The sequence below is a fragment of the Bufo gargarizans genome, chromosome 10 (genome assembly GCF_014858855.1).
Source record: "Bufo gargarizans isolate SCDJY-AF-19 chromosome 10, ASM1485885v1, whole genome shotgun sequence".
NCBI lineage: Eukaryota > Metazoa > Chordata > Amphibia > Anura > Bufonidae > Bufo > Bufo gargarizans.
In genome coordinates this window covers 45,414,257-45,427,657 of record NC_058089.1, presented here as the reverse complement: position 1 = coordinate 45,427,657, position 13,401 = coordinate 45,414,257, and the positions used below count along the sequence as shown (strand labels likewise).

The 13,401-nt window shown below is 44.1% G+C and overlaps 1 protein-coding gene across 1 annotated transcript in view; it reads right to left on the bottom strand.

Moving 5' to 3' along the window:
• Nucleotides 1–13,401, bottom strand: part of TAF6L (TATA-box binding protein associated factor 6 like) — a 49,395-nt gene that overhangs the window by 22,227 nt on the left and 13,767 nt on the right. The window contains exons 3-10 of the mRNA XM_044269803.1: nucleotides 7,600–7,686; nucleotides 6,633–6,783; nucleotides 6,495–6,545; nucleotides 6,328–6,422; nucleotides 5,842–5,916; nucleotides 4,514–4,731; nucleotides 810–942; nucleotides 569–697 (exon numbers count right to left, since the gene is read on the bottom strand). Of these exons, the coding sequence (XP_044125738.1) occupies nucleotides 569–697; nucleotides 810–942; nucleotides 4,514–4,731; nucleotides 5,842–5,916; nucleotides 6,328–6,422; nucleotides 6,495–6,545; nucleotides 6,633–6,783; nucleotides 7,600–7,686 (939 nt within the window). The remainder of the gene's footprint in view (nucleotides 1–568; nucleotides 698–809; nucleotides 943–4,513; nucleotides 4,732–5,841; nucleotides 5,917–6,327; nucleotides 6,423–6,494; nucleotides 6,546–6,632; nucleotides 6,784–7,599; nucleotides 7,687–13,401) is intronic.

The window sequence follows — 13,401 nt, the reverse complement described above, 5'->3', positions numbered from 1 at the left end:
CTTGCATCAGAGATCCGAAATCTGTACACTGTAATCTCATATGACTATGGAATTATTGTTACCTTGTACCCTTGAAAAATGATAAACATTTGACGATCAAAATTTACTCCAGGAAAAAAAAATCTGAACACTATCCAAAAACGAACACATCTATACAGCGAGATCTATATATAACATCTGGTGTCGGGGGAGCAGCCAATGGCAGGTGGGGACGAGCCTCCCTAGCGTCATCCGCAATGCTAGGGAGGCTCGTCCCCGTCTGCCATTGGCTGCTCCCCCGACACCAGATGTTTTCATCTGTGTACAGGGAGAAGCAGCAGCGCTGGCGCTGGGACCAGGAGCGGGGTAAGTATATTCCCTGTGAGGGGCCCGGCACATGGGGGGGCTTTTTATGATAATGGATAACCCCTTTAAGGTCTAAAACCAGGTACAAGCCATAGAAAGGTGTGGTGGAGATTTGTGAAGAAAGTAATCATGTTTCTCTAAACACTTATAAATCAACTTAAAATAAACTATTGTCAAATATTCAACCTTACTGCAATATGTTATTTCACCTTTGTCTACTTACTAGAATGGCTCCATAGACTTTATGGCCATCCGCCTTAACCTGTGCATTGGACATGGAGTGATCATCTAGCACGGTTTGCAATCCAGACCAGTAAGTTGGTAGTAAAGGGTACAACACCTGTTCCACTGCCTGAATGAGAAAAGTTAGCATTCAAGTTGTGACCAGCCTTTACCTTACATACTGAACTATGCATCCATCCTTATATAATGAAAAGATCACAAGCCATGCTACAACAACTTACCTTCCAGCCTAGGGCATGGAGACCAACCACAGCACCATAATGGGAGCACAAAGGGCGGACAGGGTCTCCCAAAACTTTTTGCAGAGATTGCAAAACCTGTGTATACAGTGAACCTTCCAAGTCCCGATGTGTCCTGAAGATTACAAAAAATATAATAAAATTATAAGTATTTGTGGCTAAAAGCTCTACAATGAGTCTATGTTAAAAGATTCTGTCACATTGGACAAAAAATAGCACTGCATGCAAGTGACAAACACCATGACGATGGACTCATTATAAGTTCAGGTACTTTCACACTAGCGTTTTTGCTGGATCCGGCAGGGTTCAGCAAAAACGCTTCCGTTAGTTATAATACAACCATCTGCATCCGTTATGAATGGATCCGGTTGTATTATCTTTAACATATCTATAACATAGCCAAGATGGATCCGTCATTAACTCCATTTAAAGTCAATGGGGGACGGATCAGTTTCCTATTGTGGCAGAGAAAACGGATCCGTCCCCATTGACTTGCATTGGGGTCATTACCGATCAGTCTTGCATCCACATCCCAGGACAGAAAGCAAACTACAACATGTTGCGGTTTGCTCTCCGGTCTGGGAATGCAACTAAACGGAACGGAATGCATTTTGGAGCATTCCGTTCTGTTCAGTTCAGTTTGGTCCCCATTGACAAAAAAAATGGGGACAAAACTGAATTTTCTCTTTTTCCGGTATTGAGCCCCTATGACGGAACTCAATACCGGAAAACTTAATTGCTAGTGTGAAAGTACTCTTAATGATGGCCGTACAGTACAATTGTGCAATGCGCCACGGTTTCCATTTTTAACAGCTACCACAATGCAGACAAACAGCCTAAACTGTGAAAACTAAAAACATGCACTAAAATTCTCGGTCTACAGACTCTAGTTTTACAGCAATCTACTTGGTACTGAGAACACATAAACAGTCCTGCAAACAAATATTCTGTGTAAATGTGGTTAAGGCAGCCTGTCACTAACTTTTAGTTCTAGTGTGGGGTCTCATGGACACCCAGTTTTCAGAAGCGAACATGCATGCTTCCTTTAATTAAACTGAAGACCCTTCTAAATAGTATTTGTTAATAAAGTTACTGCTGTAGAGTTTGATGACTCCGTCACATAGCCATCCTTTTTAAATAACCCCCCACCAGTGGGACCTGTGAAGGGAAGCATACTTACCTGCTCCATGACGTTCAGTTGGTCACCTGCTGTCTTCACTGCGCTTCATTCACTGCATGCAAACCTCCCGAACAGACAGGGGTCACTGTCACTGCTGTGGCCAGTCTTTGGCTGCAGCAGCACATATGAACCCCATTTGCACCAAATGTTTACTTGCGGGACCAAAGAGCAGTGAAGACAGCAGTGAGCTGGATGCAAGTGTTGGAGAGCAGATAAGTATGCTTCACTTTACAGGTCCCACTGAGGGGAAAGTGTGGTTATTAAAAAGCACTTGAAAGTTGGACAACCACTTTAACTACAAAAAGCACGCTGATCCTACCTGTTCTGGCTCTCTCCTCTATCTCCCTCCCTTCCTCTTAGTGTTAGAGATAGCAGCAAAGAGGGGGAAGTATACAGCAGATCAGATTGTGGAGAGGGGGAAAGCATCCAGGTTATCAGGGAGAGCAGAAAATTCTGCAGACTGAGAGGAAAGCACACAATGCAGTTTACAGAAGAAGGCGGGGACTGAATAACATAGCTGTATACCAGTGTCAGCACCTGGTGGAAAAACTGCAGGGAAGGGGGGAATGGCACATCCCTCAGCATCAGTGTCTGTTGCTGACACTGATGGGAGAATTCCTTTAAGGGCTTGAGAAGCCCAGGAATGAAGTTTTGCTGATACAAGAGAACTAGTGACGAAAGCAGCATTCTGGACACACAGGACTCCCTCCGATCCACCATGTATTACTTGGAGGGACAAGCCCACATAAGAAAAGCAGGTTGCAAACTGCAAAGTAAAGGTCGGACAATGCATAAAAGAATACAGATTGCAGGCCAAAACTTAGCACAACTATTGAACTGAAGGTAACCTCTAACACATGCAAAAATCATTGTCTTCTATGTTGAAGATGTCCATAGCTTTTAAGGACAAATTTTCCCTCATGCAGGACTTTTTTTAAGGAGCTACATAGTTTTGTTGTGACAATAATTTACATTTGGTGCCTTTCAAGTATACCGTAGTTCCACTTTTCTGACCATGCTTATAAATGTGCTGAACGTTAGATAGAATTACCTCATATATTAATTTATTTCCCTATACTTTTACCCAGCTTTTCTGCTCAAAGGCACCAAGCAGTGGTTTCACATGGAGACAGAATTCATCCAAAACCTTCAGCTCAACAGGAGGATTCTGTCCTCCCCGAGCTTGCCTTAGGACACCCGCGTTACGGCTTGACAGATGTACTGCCCCAATCAAACTCCCCACCTGCCACTGTCCTCGGATTGGGACGGCATACAACATGAAGGAATAGTCAGATACCCAATAGCAATCATCAGCACTCTGTGCACTTCCTTCTGCTTATACATTGCAGTCTGAACTGGGAAGAAAGAGCAGAAGTCGGAGTCCCTAATGCCACAGGAGATCTGTAGATTTTATTCCATTTTCTAGGCAAGATTACGGGGTCAGCCATCTTGTTTTACCTGTTGTTTGCATTTAGAGATATGCTTTACAGCTGCCATAAGGGCCACAGACACATTAGACTGGATGGTACTCATTGGCTTCTATGGGAGAGTCTCCTAGACCTGCTCTGTGACCTGTGCAGCATCACTTCACAGGTAGGAAGTAGAAAAGCTGTGTCCATCACCTATTGTGAATGGTGGATCCTGCGATATCTATACAGAGGTGATATCTGCCATTGTAATCCTGCTTGTGATGATACTTAGATCACTGGTAAAAAGTAAAATTTCTACAGAAGAGGAAGCCTCCACATATTATGAGACTTAGTGGCCAGTGTGAAAACAGCAGGATTATATAAACAATCAGCATAAAAAACTTGATTTAAACTATTGGTTATTTTCTGATTATATATTTCCCTTTATACAATACCAGAACACTCACTCACATATACTTTTAAGTTCATGACTGCATTGAACAATTTCTTCTAAAACAGCAACCAAAAGAGTTAGGGCTGTTTCACACGAGCGGATGCCGTGCGTGACATCCGCTGCGTGAATGACAGCCAAGACCCGATGCAGACTGCAGAAGCACGGAGCAGTAACATGACTGATAACGCACCGTGCCGCTCTGTGACCTCTTTACTACGAAATCACAATGACAACTTTATCTCACTGTGATTTCGTAGTAAAGAGATCACAGAGAGGCACGGAGCGTTATCAGTCATGTTAATGTTCCGTGTCTCTGCTGTCCGCATTGGGTCTTGGCTGTAATTCACGGAGCGGATGTCACGCTCGGCATCCGCTCGTGTGAAACAGCACTTAAAGGTTTACCGAAACCTTCACACAAAGCACTAGAGATGAAAGGTCAGACTGATCTGCACCTTCCCCTTGCATTGGCTCTGTTCTGGCAGCATGCAAAGTATGGATCCTATATGCTTTGTATGGATCGGTACTCTGCATGCTGCAAATGCAGAGCAGGGCTGATGCAAGTGGAAGGTGCAGAGCACTCGGAGAAGCGCCACTGCACCTGCCATACTATGTGGAAACGTTTAGATTATCGATTCTCTCTCACCATATGCAACTCAGTAATCCCGCTCCATAGTCTCGTAACGTCCAGTGGTCATTTAGTGGGTTTATGGAGGCAGCAAGCGGCTCAGTTACACAGTACAATACACTCTGCATGAGACTGCAGCCGTAACTTCCCAAATACAGATATGGATTTGACAGGAGAGACCGGACTAACTGCAACAGACGACTCAGCTGCTCCAGATCATGACTCACTGACTTGACCTAGGGGGGAAAAATTGGGGGGAAAGAATAGACAATTAACAGTAGAGATTTTTGCCTGACCTACCATCAGATGGTGCCGTTTTAACCTCCTAACCGTCACTTTTTTATTGTAGAGTTTTAATGTGTCAATATCTCCTGCTGATGATGTGCTAATGCGGTCATGGAATGCCAGCTTTCAAACAAGACCAGGCCATATCTCTAGCTGCTAATAATTCAGAGATTTGAGCAGTTAAATCAGCCCTCCCTTCTGCCCAAACTGGAAAACTGTGGTTAATGGTCATCCCAAAAGATTAAAGATATGATCAGTTTGTCACTTTTCACGGTATAGTTTGATATCTGCCAAGCCTGCTTTTAAATGGGTTTTGTATAGTAAAAAAAAATGTAATGTAAAAAAAATATTGTTTTGAGCTGGGACAATACAGAATATTCCAGTTTAATGTATTTTTCATCTATTCCCTGAATAGGTAATAAATGCAAGTGCGGTTCTAGAGGTCTAATTCCCACCGATCCTGCATTTCTGACCTATCAAGTGGATTTTGTTTGCACAGACACCAGGGAGCTGGGCGTGTATGACCAGGTGAAATGTGAGCAGGACTGGCGAGTGGGGGGTGAGGCCTCCCTACACTCTGGCTCTTACATATACAACATATTAGTGAGCACTCCTGTCAGGCTGTTCAGCCATGATAATGATGCAATCCTCCTAGGCAGCTCTGCAAGTGGTGGCAATCAGTCCTGCTCATCAGGGGTGCAGCTAAAGGCTCATGGGCCCTGGTGCAAGAGTGTAGCTTGGGCCCCCCTTCCCTCAGTGCTTTGTGGCCAGGGGCAGGGAAGCACGTAGCCTTCGTACTGCCTGAGGCAAAAATTAAAACGGCACCCCCCTCCATGCCAAATTACTGATATAATACCGGTGTCTTTTTATGCAACACAGGGGTCTTTGGGCCCCTCAGACTCCTGGGCCCGGTAGCGATTGCTACCTCTGCACCCCCTATATCTACGCCCCTGCTGCTCATATTCTAGGACAGTTTGCTGCAGCCATTTTAAATCATTCCTGGAGAACCCCTTTAAATTACTAACATACTGTAAGACATCACTACAAATATATATACTTACCCCACTCACAACATACACAAAATATGGTAACAATGCAGCTATTTTTGAGTTTGTCTGTAAATCCTGAAGTGCCACCTGGGATGGATTAAGACAAGACGCATACACAGTAATGAGTAAATGGGATAATACTACACAAGGCCATACATATGAGACTAAAGTTACCATTATACCAGCAGATGTCATACAAATCACGATAGACAATCAAACATGTAGCGGCTTGCTTATTAGAAGCATAGATAATCATTTGGACTTGAGGTCCTTACTCGTTTTTTTTTTAAATGTTCCTTATTATTACATGTAAAGATGGGGGACAGATACCTGGTCAAACGGCGGGTATGAGATTGTTATTGTTGGCGATTAGACAACTCCATATTATACAAATGGATTTCCTACTCCATCACCTACTGAATGTGTATGGCCAACTTAAGTGATGGGCCACATTCACAACTGACTTAGTGTTAGGTATATAATAAATATAATTAGTACCTTCATAAGATTCAAATCATCCCCTAGGACAGCTCTCGTCACACGCTGATAATATTTCAATAGGTCATCTGTTAGCATTGATACACCAGCAGGAACTGGAAGATTATGTGAAAAATTAACATCCGCAAATGTTCGTAGGGAATTATATGTAACATGTGAACACTTACCTGTCCCTTGTGGCTCCAGGTTTCCTTTACTGTCCAGATAAGATACATGAACTGGGGAAAGCAAAGACAATTTAGCAAGATCTAGAAAAAACAAACCACTCAGAATATTTGCTGACCAAGGCAAAGATGGCTTCTTACCTCTTACAGCAGTCTCTGCAGTTCCTTTGGGAATGTTTGTGGCTAACGCCAGTTCCACCAGATTTATATCACGATCCTCAGCACAATGACAGTCACTATCTCTAACACTGCGAAACGATACCGGGTCTGGGGATCCATGTCCATATATTGGCTAAAAGAGACAACTGCACATTGTTTAATGTAAATTAACCGAGTGAGCAACACTGCTCTAACAGGAACAATGACCTAGAGGAGCTTTTACTCCATACATATCAAAATTATATGAATTTTTTCGCCCCAAAGTAGGGGAAATATGCCCCTTCGTCTTATGGGGCGAATGCTAATGAAGCACTTCCATTATGAAAGCGCTTCCTTAGTACCGGAGGCACAGCTTCCTGGTCCTGGTCTCGGCTATGCCACGATACACAACCGACAGCAGGATGAAGAGGATCGCGATGGTGAGGAGCGGTGGCGTCCAGGAGCAGAAGAGGGTTTTTTTAAAATTTTATTTGCACTGGGAGCTGATGGCCAACATATAGGGGCTGATGGCTGAATATATGGGGGCTGATAGATGGCTGAAGGTTGGAGGGTTCATGTGAGGTATTGGTGGTCTGTTGACATTGGGGGTCTGATTGGGGCTATAAGCTGAGGTCTGATTGACATTGGGGGTCTGATTGGGGCTATAAGCTGAGGTCTGATTAACATTGGGGGTCCGATTGCTGGTCTGACCTAAGGTGTAATGGAAAATATTTTTTTCTTATTGTTCTCCTCTAAACCCTAGGTGCGTCTTATAGGGCGAAAAATACGGTACATCTATCCAGCACTGGCTTTCATGAAAATGACCAAGTTAGAGAGAATATTCAGATTACCATATAGCTAATCCTGAATCTGGAATGTATGAAGGATGAACTAACAAAATCGACCCCTAGTACCACAATGACCTAGGTAAGAGTCCTATGATTTCCAGTATCCTGCATTATCTCACTACCTCTACATTGCTCCAGCGCAATGCTCGGTTGAAGTCCTCCACTGTAAGTCTTCTCCTCCGAGAGTGCCTGAGACACTGTGCACTGAACTGTGGATCAAAATATAAAGGGACATGAGACACTGGAGGCAGAGTGTTACATATAATACTGACACGAAGAGAACAAGAGGCTGTCCTGTAGAATAAAATTGTTCCTTCATGCTTCAATAATACCAGGCAGCAATATTACTTTCCTACTCTTGTATTGATCTTGATTCACCACAACCCCTACAGGCGCAGTGCACGAGCTTATAACCATGGAGATCGGAGAGGAGACAAGGAGAGGAACTGAGCCCCATGAGTGCTTATGTGTCTGTCAATGGGAATGGTTCGACAGCTACTGGGAGAATATGGGAGGGGGTGTAGAGTTAATCCAGCACTGGTATTAGGAGTAACATTTCTTCTTTAAGCATGGCAGCATGTTATAGAGCCAGAAGAGATTCAGATATAGTTTTGTTGAAAAATATTCAGTAAAACTTGTAATTTATTCATTAAAGTTCCTGCTCATTCTGGCTCTGAAGTCCAGGAGTCGGTCCTATCAGTGACTGACAGCCGTCCCTCTATGACTGTGTATACAGAGAGCTGTCAGTCACTGATAGGACCGACTCCTGCACTTCAATCAGTGACTGACAGCCGTCCCTCTATGACTGTGTATACAGAGAGCTATCAGTCACTGATAGGACCGACTCCTGCACTTCAATCAGTGACTGACAGCCGTCCCTCTATGACTGTGTATACAGAGATAGCTGTCAGTCACTGATAGGACCGACTCCTGCACTTCAATCAGTGACTGACAGCCGTCCCTCTATGACTGTGTATACAGAGAGCTGTCAGTCACTGATAGGACCGCCTCCTGGACTTCAATCAGTGACTGACAGCCGTCCCTCTATGACTGTGTATACAGAGAGCTGTCAGTCACTGATAGGACCGTCTCCTGGACTTCAATCAGTGACTGACAGCCGTCCCTCTATGACTGTGTATACAGAGAGCTGTCAGTCACTGATAGGACCGACTCCTGCACTTCAATCAGTGACTGACAGCCGTCCCTCTATGACTGTGTATACAGAGAGCTGTCAGTCACTGATAGGACCGTCTCCTGGACTTCAATCAGTGACTGACAGCCGTCCCTCTATGACTGTGTATACAGAGAGCTGTCAGTCACTGATAGGACCGACTCCTGCACTTCAATCAGTGACTGACAGCCGTCCCTCTATGACTGTGTATACAGAGAGCTGTCAGTCACTGATAGGACCGTCTCCTGGACTTCAATCAGTGACTGACAGCCGTCCCTCTATGACTGTGTATACAGAGAGCTGTCAGTCACTGATAGGACCGCCTCCTGGACTTCAAAGCCCCAAATTAGAAGAATGAATTTAAAGGCTATGTACAGCTTTGGGGGCGATTTGTTTTTACTTATTACAAGCTAGAATTCATTTATTTACTTGTTTTTTTTATTAAAAACATGGAACCCCTTTCTCTCTGCAGAACTGAGATGTTCTATTAGCAGAAGCTGAATTTTCTCTCTGCTCAGTCAGACAGGGAGCTGACAGGCTCCTTATCTCTGTTCTCAGACATTATAAACACTCATTACAGTGCCGTTCTTATCTTGCTGATAACAATGTGGCTTAAATAAGTGTTTATGACCTCTTAGTAATTTTGAGAAAAGGGTTATTAGATGACTGACACAAAGTGAAAGCAAAAGTAGGATGCACACAGCTAAGGCTACTTTCACACTCGCGTTTGGTGCGGATCCGTCTTGTATCTGCACAGATAATGCAAACGCTTGTATCCATTCAAAACGGATCAGTCTTGACTTACATTGAAAGTCAATGGGGGACGAATCAGTTTTCAATTGCACCATATTGTGTCAGTGAAAAACGGATCCGTCCCCATTGAATTACATTGTAAGTCAGGACAGATCCGTTTGGCTCCACATCGTCAGATGGTCACCAAAACGCTGCAAGCTGCGTTTTAGTGACCGTCTAAAAAACGCAACTGAGACCAAACGCAGCCAAATTGATGAATTCTGAACGGATCCTTATCCATTCAGAATGCATTAGGTTTGAACTGATCTGTTTTGGGCTGTTTGGGAGAGCCCTGAAACGGATGTCACAAGCGGACTCCGAAAATCCCAGTGTGAAAGTAGCCTAAGGGTACTTTCACACTAGCGTTTTTCTTTTCCGGCGCTGAGTTCCGTCCTAGGGACTCTATACTGGAAAATAACTGATCAGTTTTATCCCCATGCATTCTGAATGGAGAGCAATCCGTTCAGGATGCATCAGGATGTCTTCAGTTCAGTCTTTTTGACTGTTCAGGACGGAGGTAATACCGCAGCATGCTGCGATTTTATCTCCGGCCAAAAAAACTGAACATTTGCCTGAATCCAGCCTTTTTTTCCATAGGAATGTATTAGTGCCGGATTCAAAACACTGCAATGCCGGATCCGCCCTTCCGGTCTGCGCATGCGCAGAGCGAAAAACATGTGAAAAAAATAAACGCCGGATCAGTTTTCCGGATGACACCGAAAAGACGTATCCGGCATTTCAATGTATTTGTAAGACGGATCAGGATCCTGATCAGTCTCTCAAATGCCATCAGTTGGCACATGTTTTGATGGATCCAGCAGGCAGTTCCGGCGACGGAACTGCCTACCGGATTCCTCTGCCGCAAGTGTGAAAGTACCCCAACCCTTTGTAACAGAAGGCTCAATGTTTTTAACGAAGACCAAATGAAAAAATTATTTTTAGGCCCAAATGAGTAAAATACAATCATAAAAAAATGATTGCAAAAGGTGTACATAGCCTTTAAATGAATGAAATACAATTTATACAAAATCTTTTTCCAGAAAACTATATATCAGTCCGCTCAGCTCCTCCTGCAGGTTCCCTTTAAAGTATGTCTGCTTATGCGTTTCTGAAGCGCTTCATGTCACAGTGTATAAATAAATATATCCGCCATCAGTTTATTAGACATATCAACCAATCAAAATGCACAGAATATCACAATAAGTATGGAGAAGTGATATGATAACTGGGCGATCCCATTCTCCTTGTCAATGGGATGTCCGATACGTGACTGGACACTTCCATCCTGTGTAAGAACAAAGCCTTTACAAGGAAAATGATAGCACCCAGTTGTTAATTTATTCAAACATTTCTATAAGGAATACTAGAGGAATGGCACAATGTAAAATTCAAAGAAAAGATGCTTTAAAATTATTTCACCATACAGAGGAGCTAACATATCTCATAAGGGTATCTCACGGGACCTAATTTGCAACAGAAAATAACCATTGCAGATTCGCCATGGAGTCGAGATCAAAATGAGTGCAAAAATCTGATCCGCTCTCACATGCTATAGTCACCACGGCATCTAATGGGTTAAATGTATAATTGGCAGACATTAGCCCTGGGCACCCTGTAGCTATGTCAATCATTCTGCTCCGGAGCAGGCGCCATCTTTAAAAAGACGACATCTGCCGTCAAGGGGTTAATGACATTGACTGTATGTTTTAGGGGTTTGTCCTGCTACAGAATAACTTTCAAGCCAATCAGACTCCTCCCTGATGGTATGGCAGGTGGCACTATTTTTTCTTATGGCGAGTGCCTACTAGGCATAAGGAGTCTTATAGGCCAGGCAATTTTCCTCTGGGAATATATTATGCAAATTAGCTCTCTTCTCAAAGGAAGAAAAAATAAGCTCTGACGTCACCGGATGTAAGGTAGCTATTCTATATAAGTCAATGCTTGACCTTTAAAAGGTTTCTGTCACCACAATTATCCCTATTAAACAGGCTGACATTATACATATGTGCAAAGGTCAGCTGAATCTAACTGTGCTATTCACTTTTTTAGGTATACCCCCGTTTTTGCGCAATTTTAAGCTTTATTATATGCAAATTAGCCTCTAGGAGCAGGGGGGTGTTGCTCCTGCTCTTAGAGGCTCCGTTCTCCCACCTCATGTTACGCCCTGCCATCCTTGATTGACAGAGCCAGGCAGCGTTCATCTCCCCCTGCCGGCCATGTGTGCTGGGGAAATCTCACGCCTGCGCCATCCCGTTTAGTATTCAGCTCAGGCGCAGTGAGGGAAGTACGCTCGCCGGCTTCCTCACTCCACCTGTGCCGAATACGTCACAGGAAGAGAAGACAGCTGGCATCACAGAAGAAGGAGAGTACTGTGACGTCACTGAATCCTCCTATGTGGTAAGTATTTTCCCAATTGGCCAGCTCTTTATTCCCCACTGATACCACCAATGATCAAAGGAGGCATTAAATGAAAAAGCAATACTAATAATTATTATAGTTATAAACCACTATATCACCAACGAATCAAATTAATTTGGCCACCAGATTATATATATATTAGCAGAAGGACCCGGCTTCGCACGGGTAAATTTCATCTATTTCATTTTATGTTTCCATGTGTCGTAAAAAGATAAACAGTTTCCCCCATAACAGTGACCTCTACAGTACCCGCCCCTTTAACAATGACCTCCACAGTGCCCGCCCCTTTAACATTGACCTCCACAGTGCCCGCCGCTTTAACATTGACCTCCACAGTGCCTGCCCCTTTAACAGTGACCGCCCTTAAGCATTGACCACCCCTTTAACAGAGACCTTCATAGTGCCCATCCCTTTAAAAACAGTGACCTCCACAGTGCCCGCCCATTTAAGTAGTAAAGAAAAATGTCTGGGTTGTTATGGAAACCTGGAGTAAAACTGTGTTTATAGCAGTTGGGATTTAATGAGAAAGACTTGGAGGCTTGTATTGGCTAATGCAGGTCATTTTTTGGGAATATCTCAGGAACGGTACGTCCTAGAGAGCTGTGACCCAATCTAATACCTTCCTGGACACCTGATGTACCTGTATCATCTTTGGTGAAGATCGGTCCAGTCGTTTGGTCGCGCATAAACGCGACAGACGTCTAGACAGAAACTCATTTTTATATATATAAGATACTAGCAGAAGAACCCGGCATCGCACGGGTATATTTCATTTTATGTTTCCGTGTGTCGTAAAAACATATCAACAGTTTTCCCGATAACAGTGACCTCTACAGTTCCTGCCCCTTTAACAGTGACCTCCATAATGTCCGCCGCTTTAACAGTGAACTCTGCAGTGCCTGCCCCTTTAACAGTGACTTCCCCAGTGTCCGCCCCTTTAACAGTGACTTCCACAGTGTCCGCCCCTTTAACAGGGACCTTCATAGTGGCCGCCCCTTTAACAGTGACTTTCACAGTGACCGCCCCTTTAACAGTGACTTTCACAGTGACCGCCCCTTTAACAGTGACCTCCATAATGCCCACCCCTTTAACAGTGAACTCTGCAGTGCCTGCCCCTTTAACAGTGACCTTCATAGTGCCTGCCCTTTAAACAATGAACTCCATGTCCGCCCCTTTAACATTGACCACCCCTTTAACAGTGACCTTTATAATGGCCGCCCCTTTAACAGTGATATCCACAGTGCCCGCGCTTTTAACAGTGACTTCCACAGTGCCCGCCCCTTTAACAAAGACCTCCACAGTGCCCGCCCCTTTAACAAAGACCTCCACAGTGCCCGCCCCTTTAACAGTGACCTTCACAGTGTCCGCCCCTTTAACAGTGACTTCCACAGTGTCCGCCCCTTTAACAGTGACTTCCACAGTGTCCGCCCCTTTAACAGTGACTTCCACAGTGTCCGCCCCTTTAACAGTGACTTCCACAGTGTCCGCCCCTTTAACAGTGACTTTCAGGCCGTTTTTTGCATTACGTACATATTTCAATGGG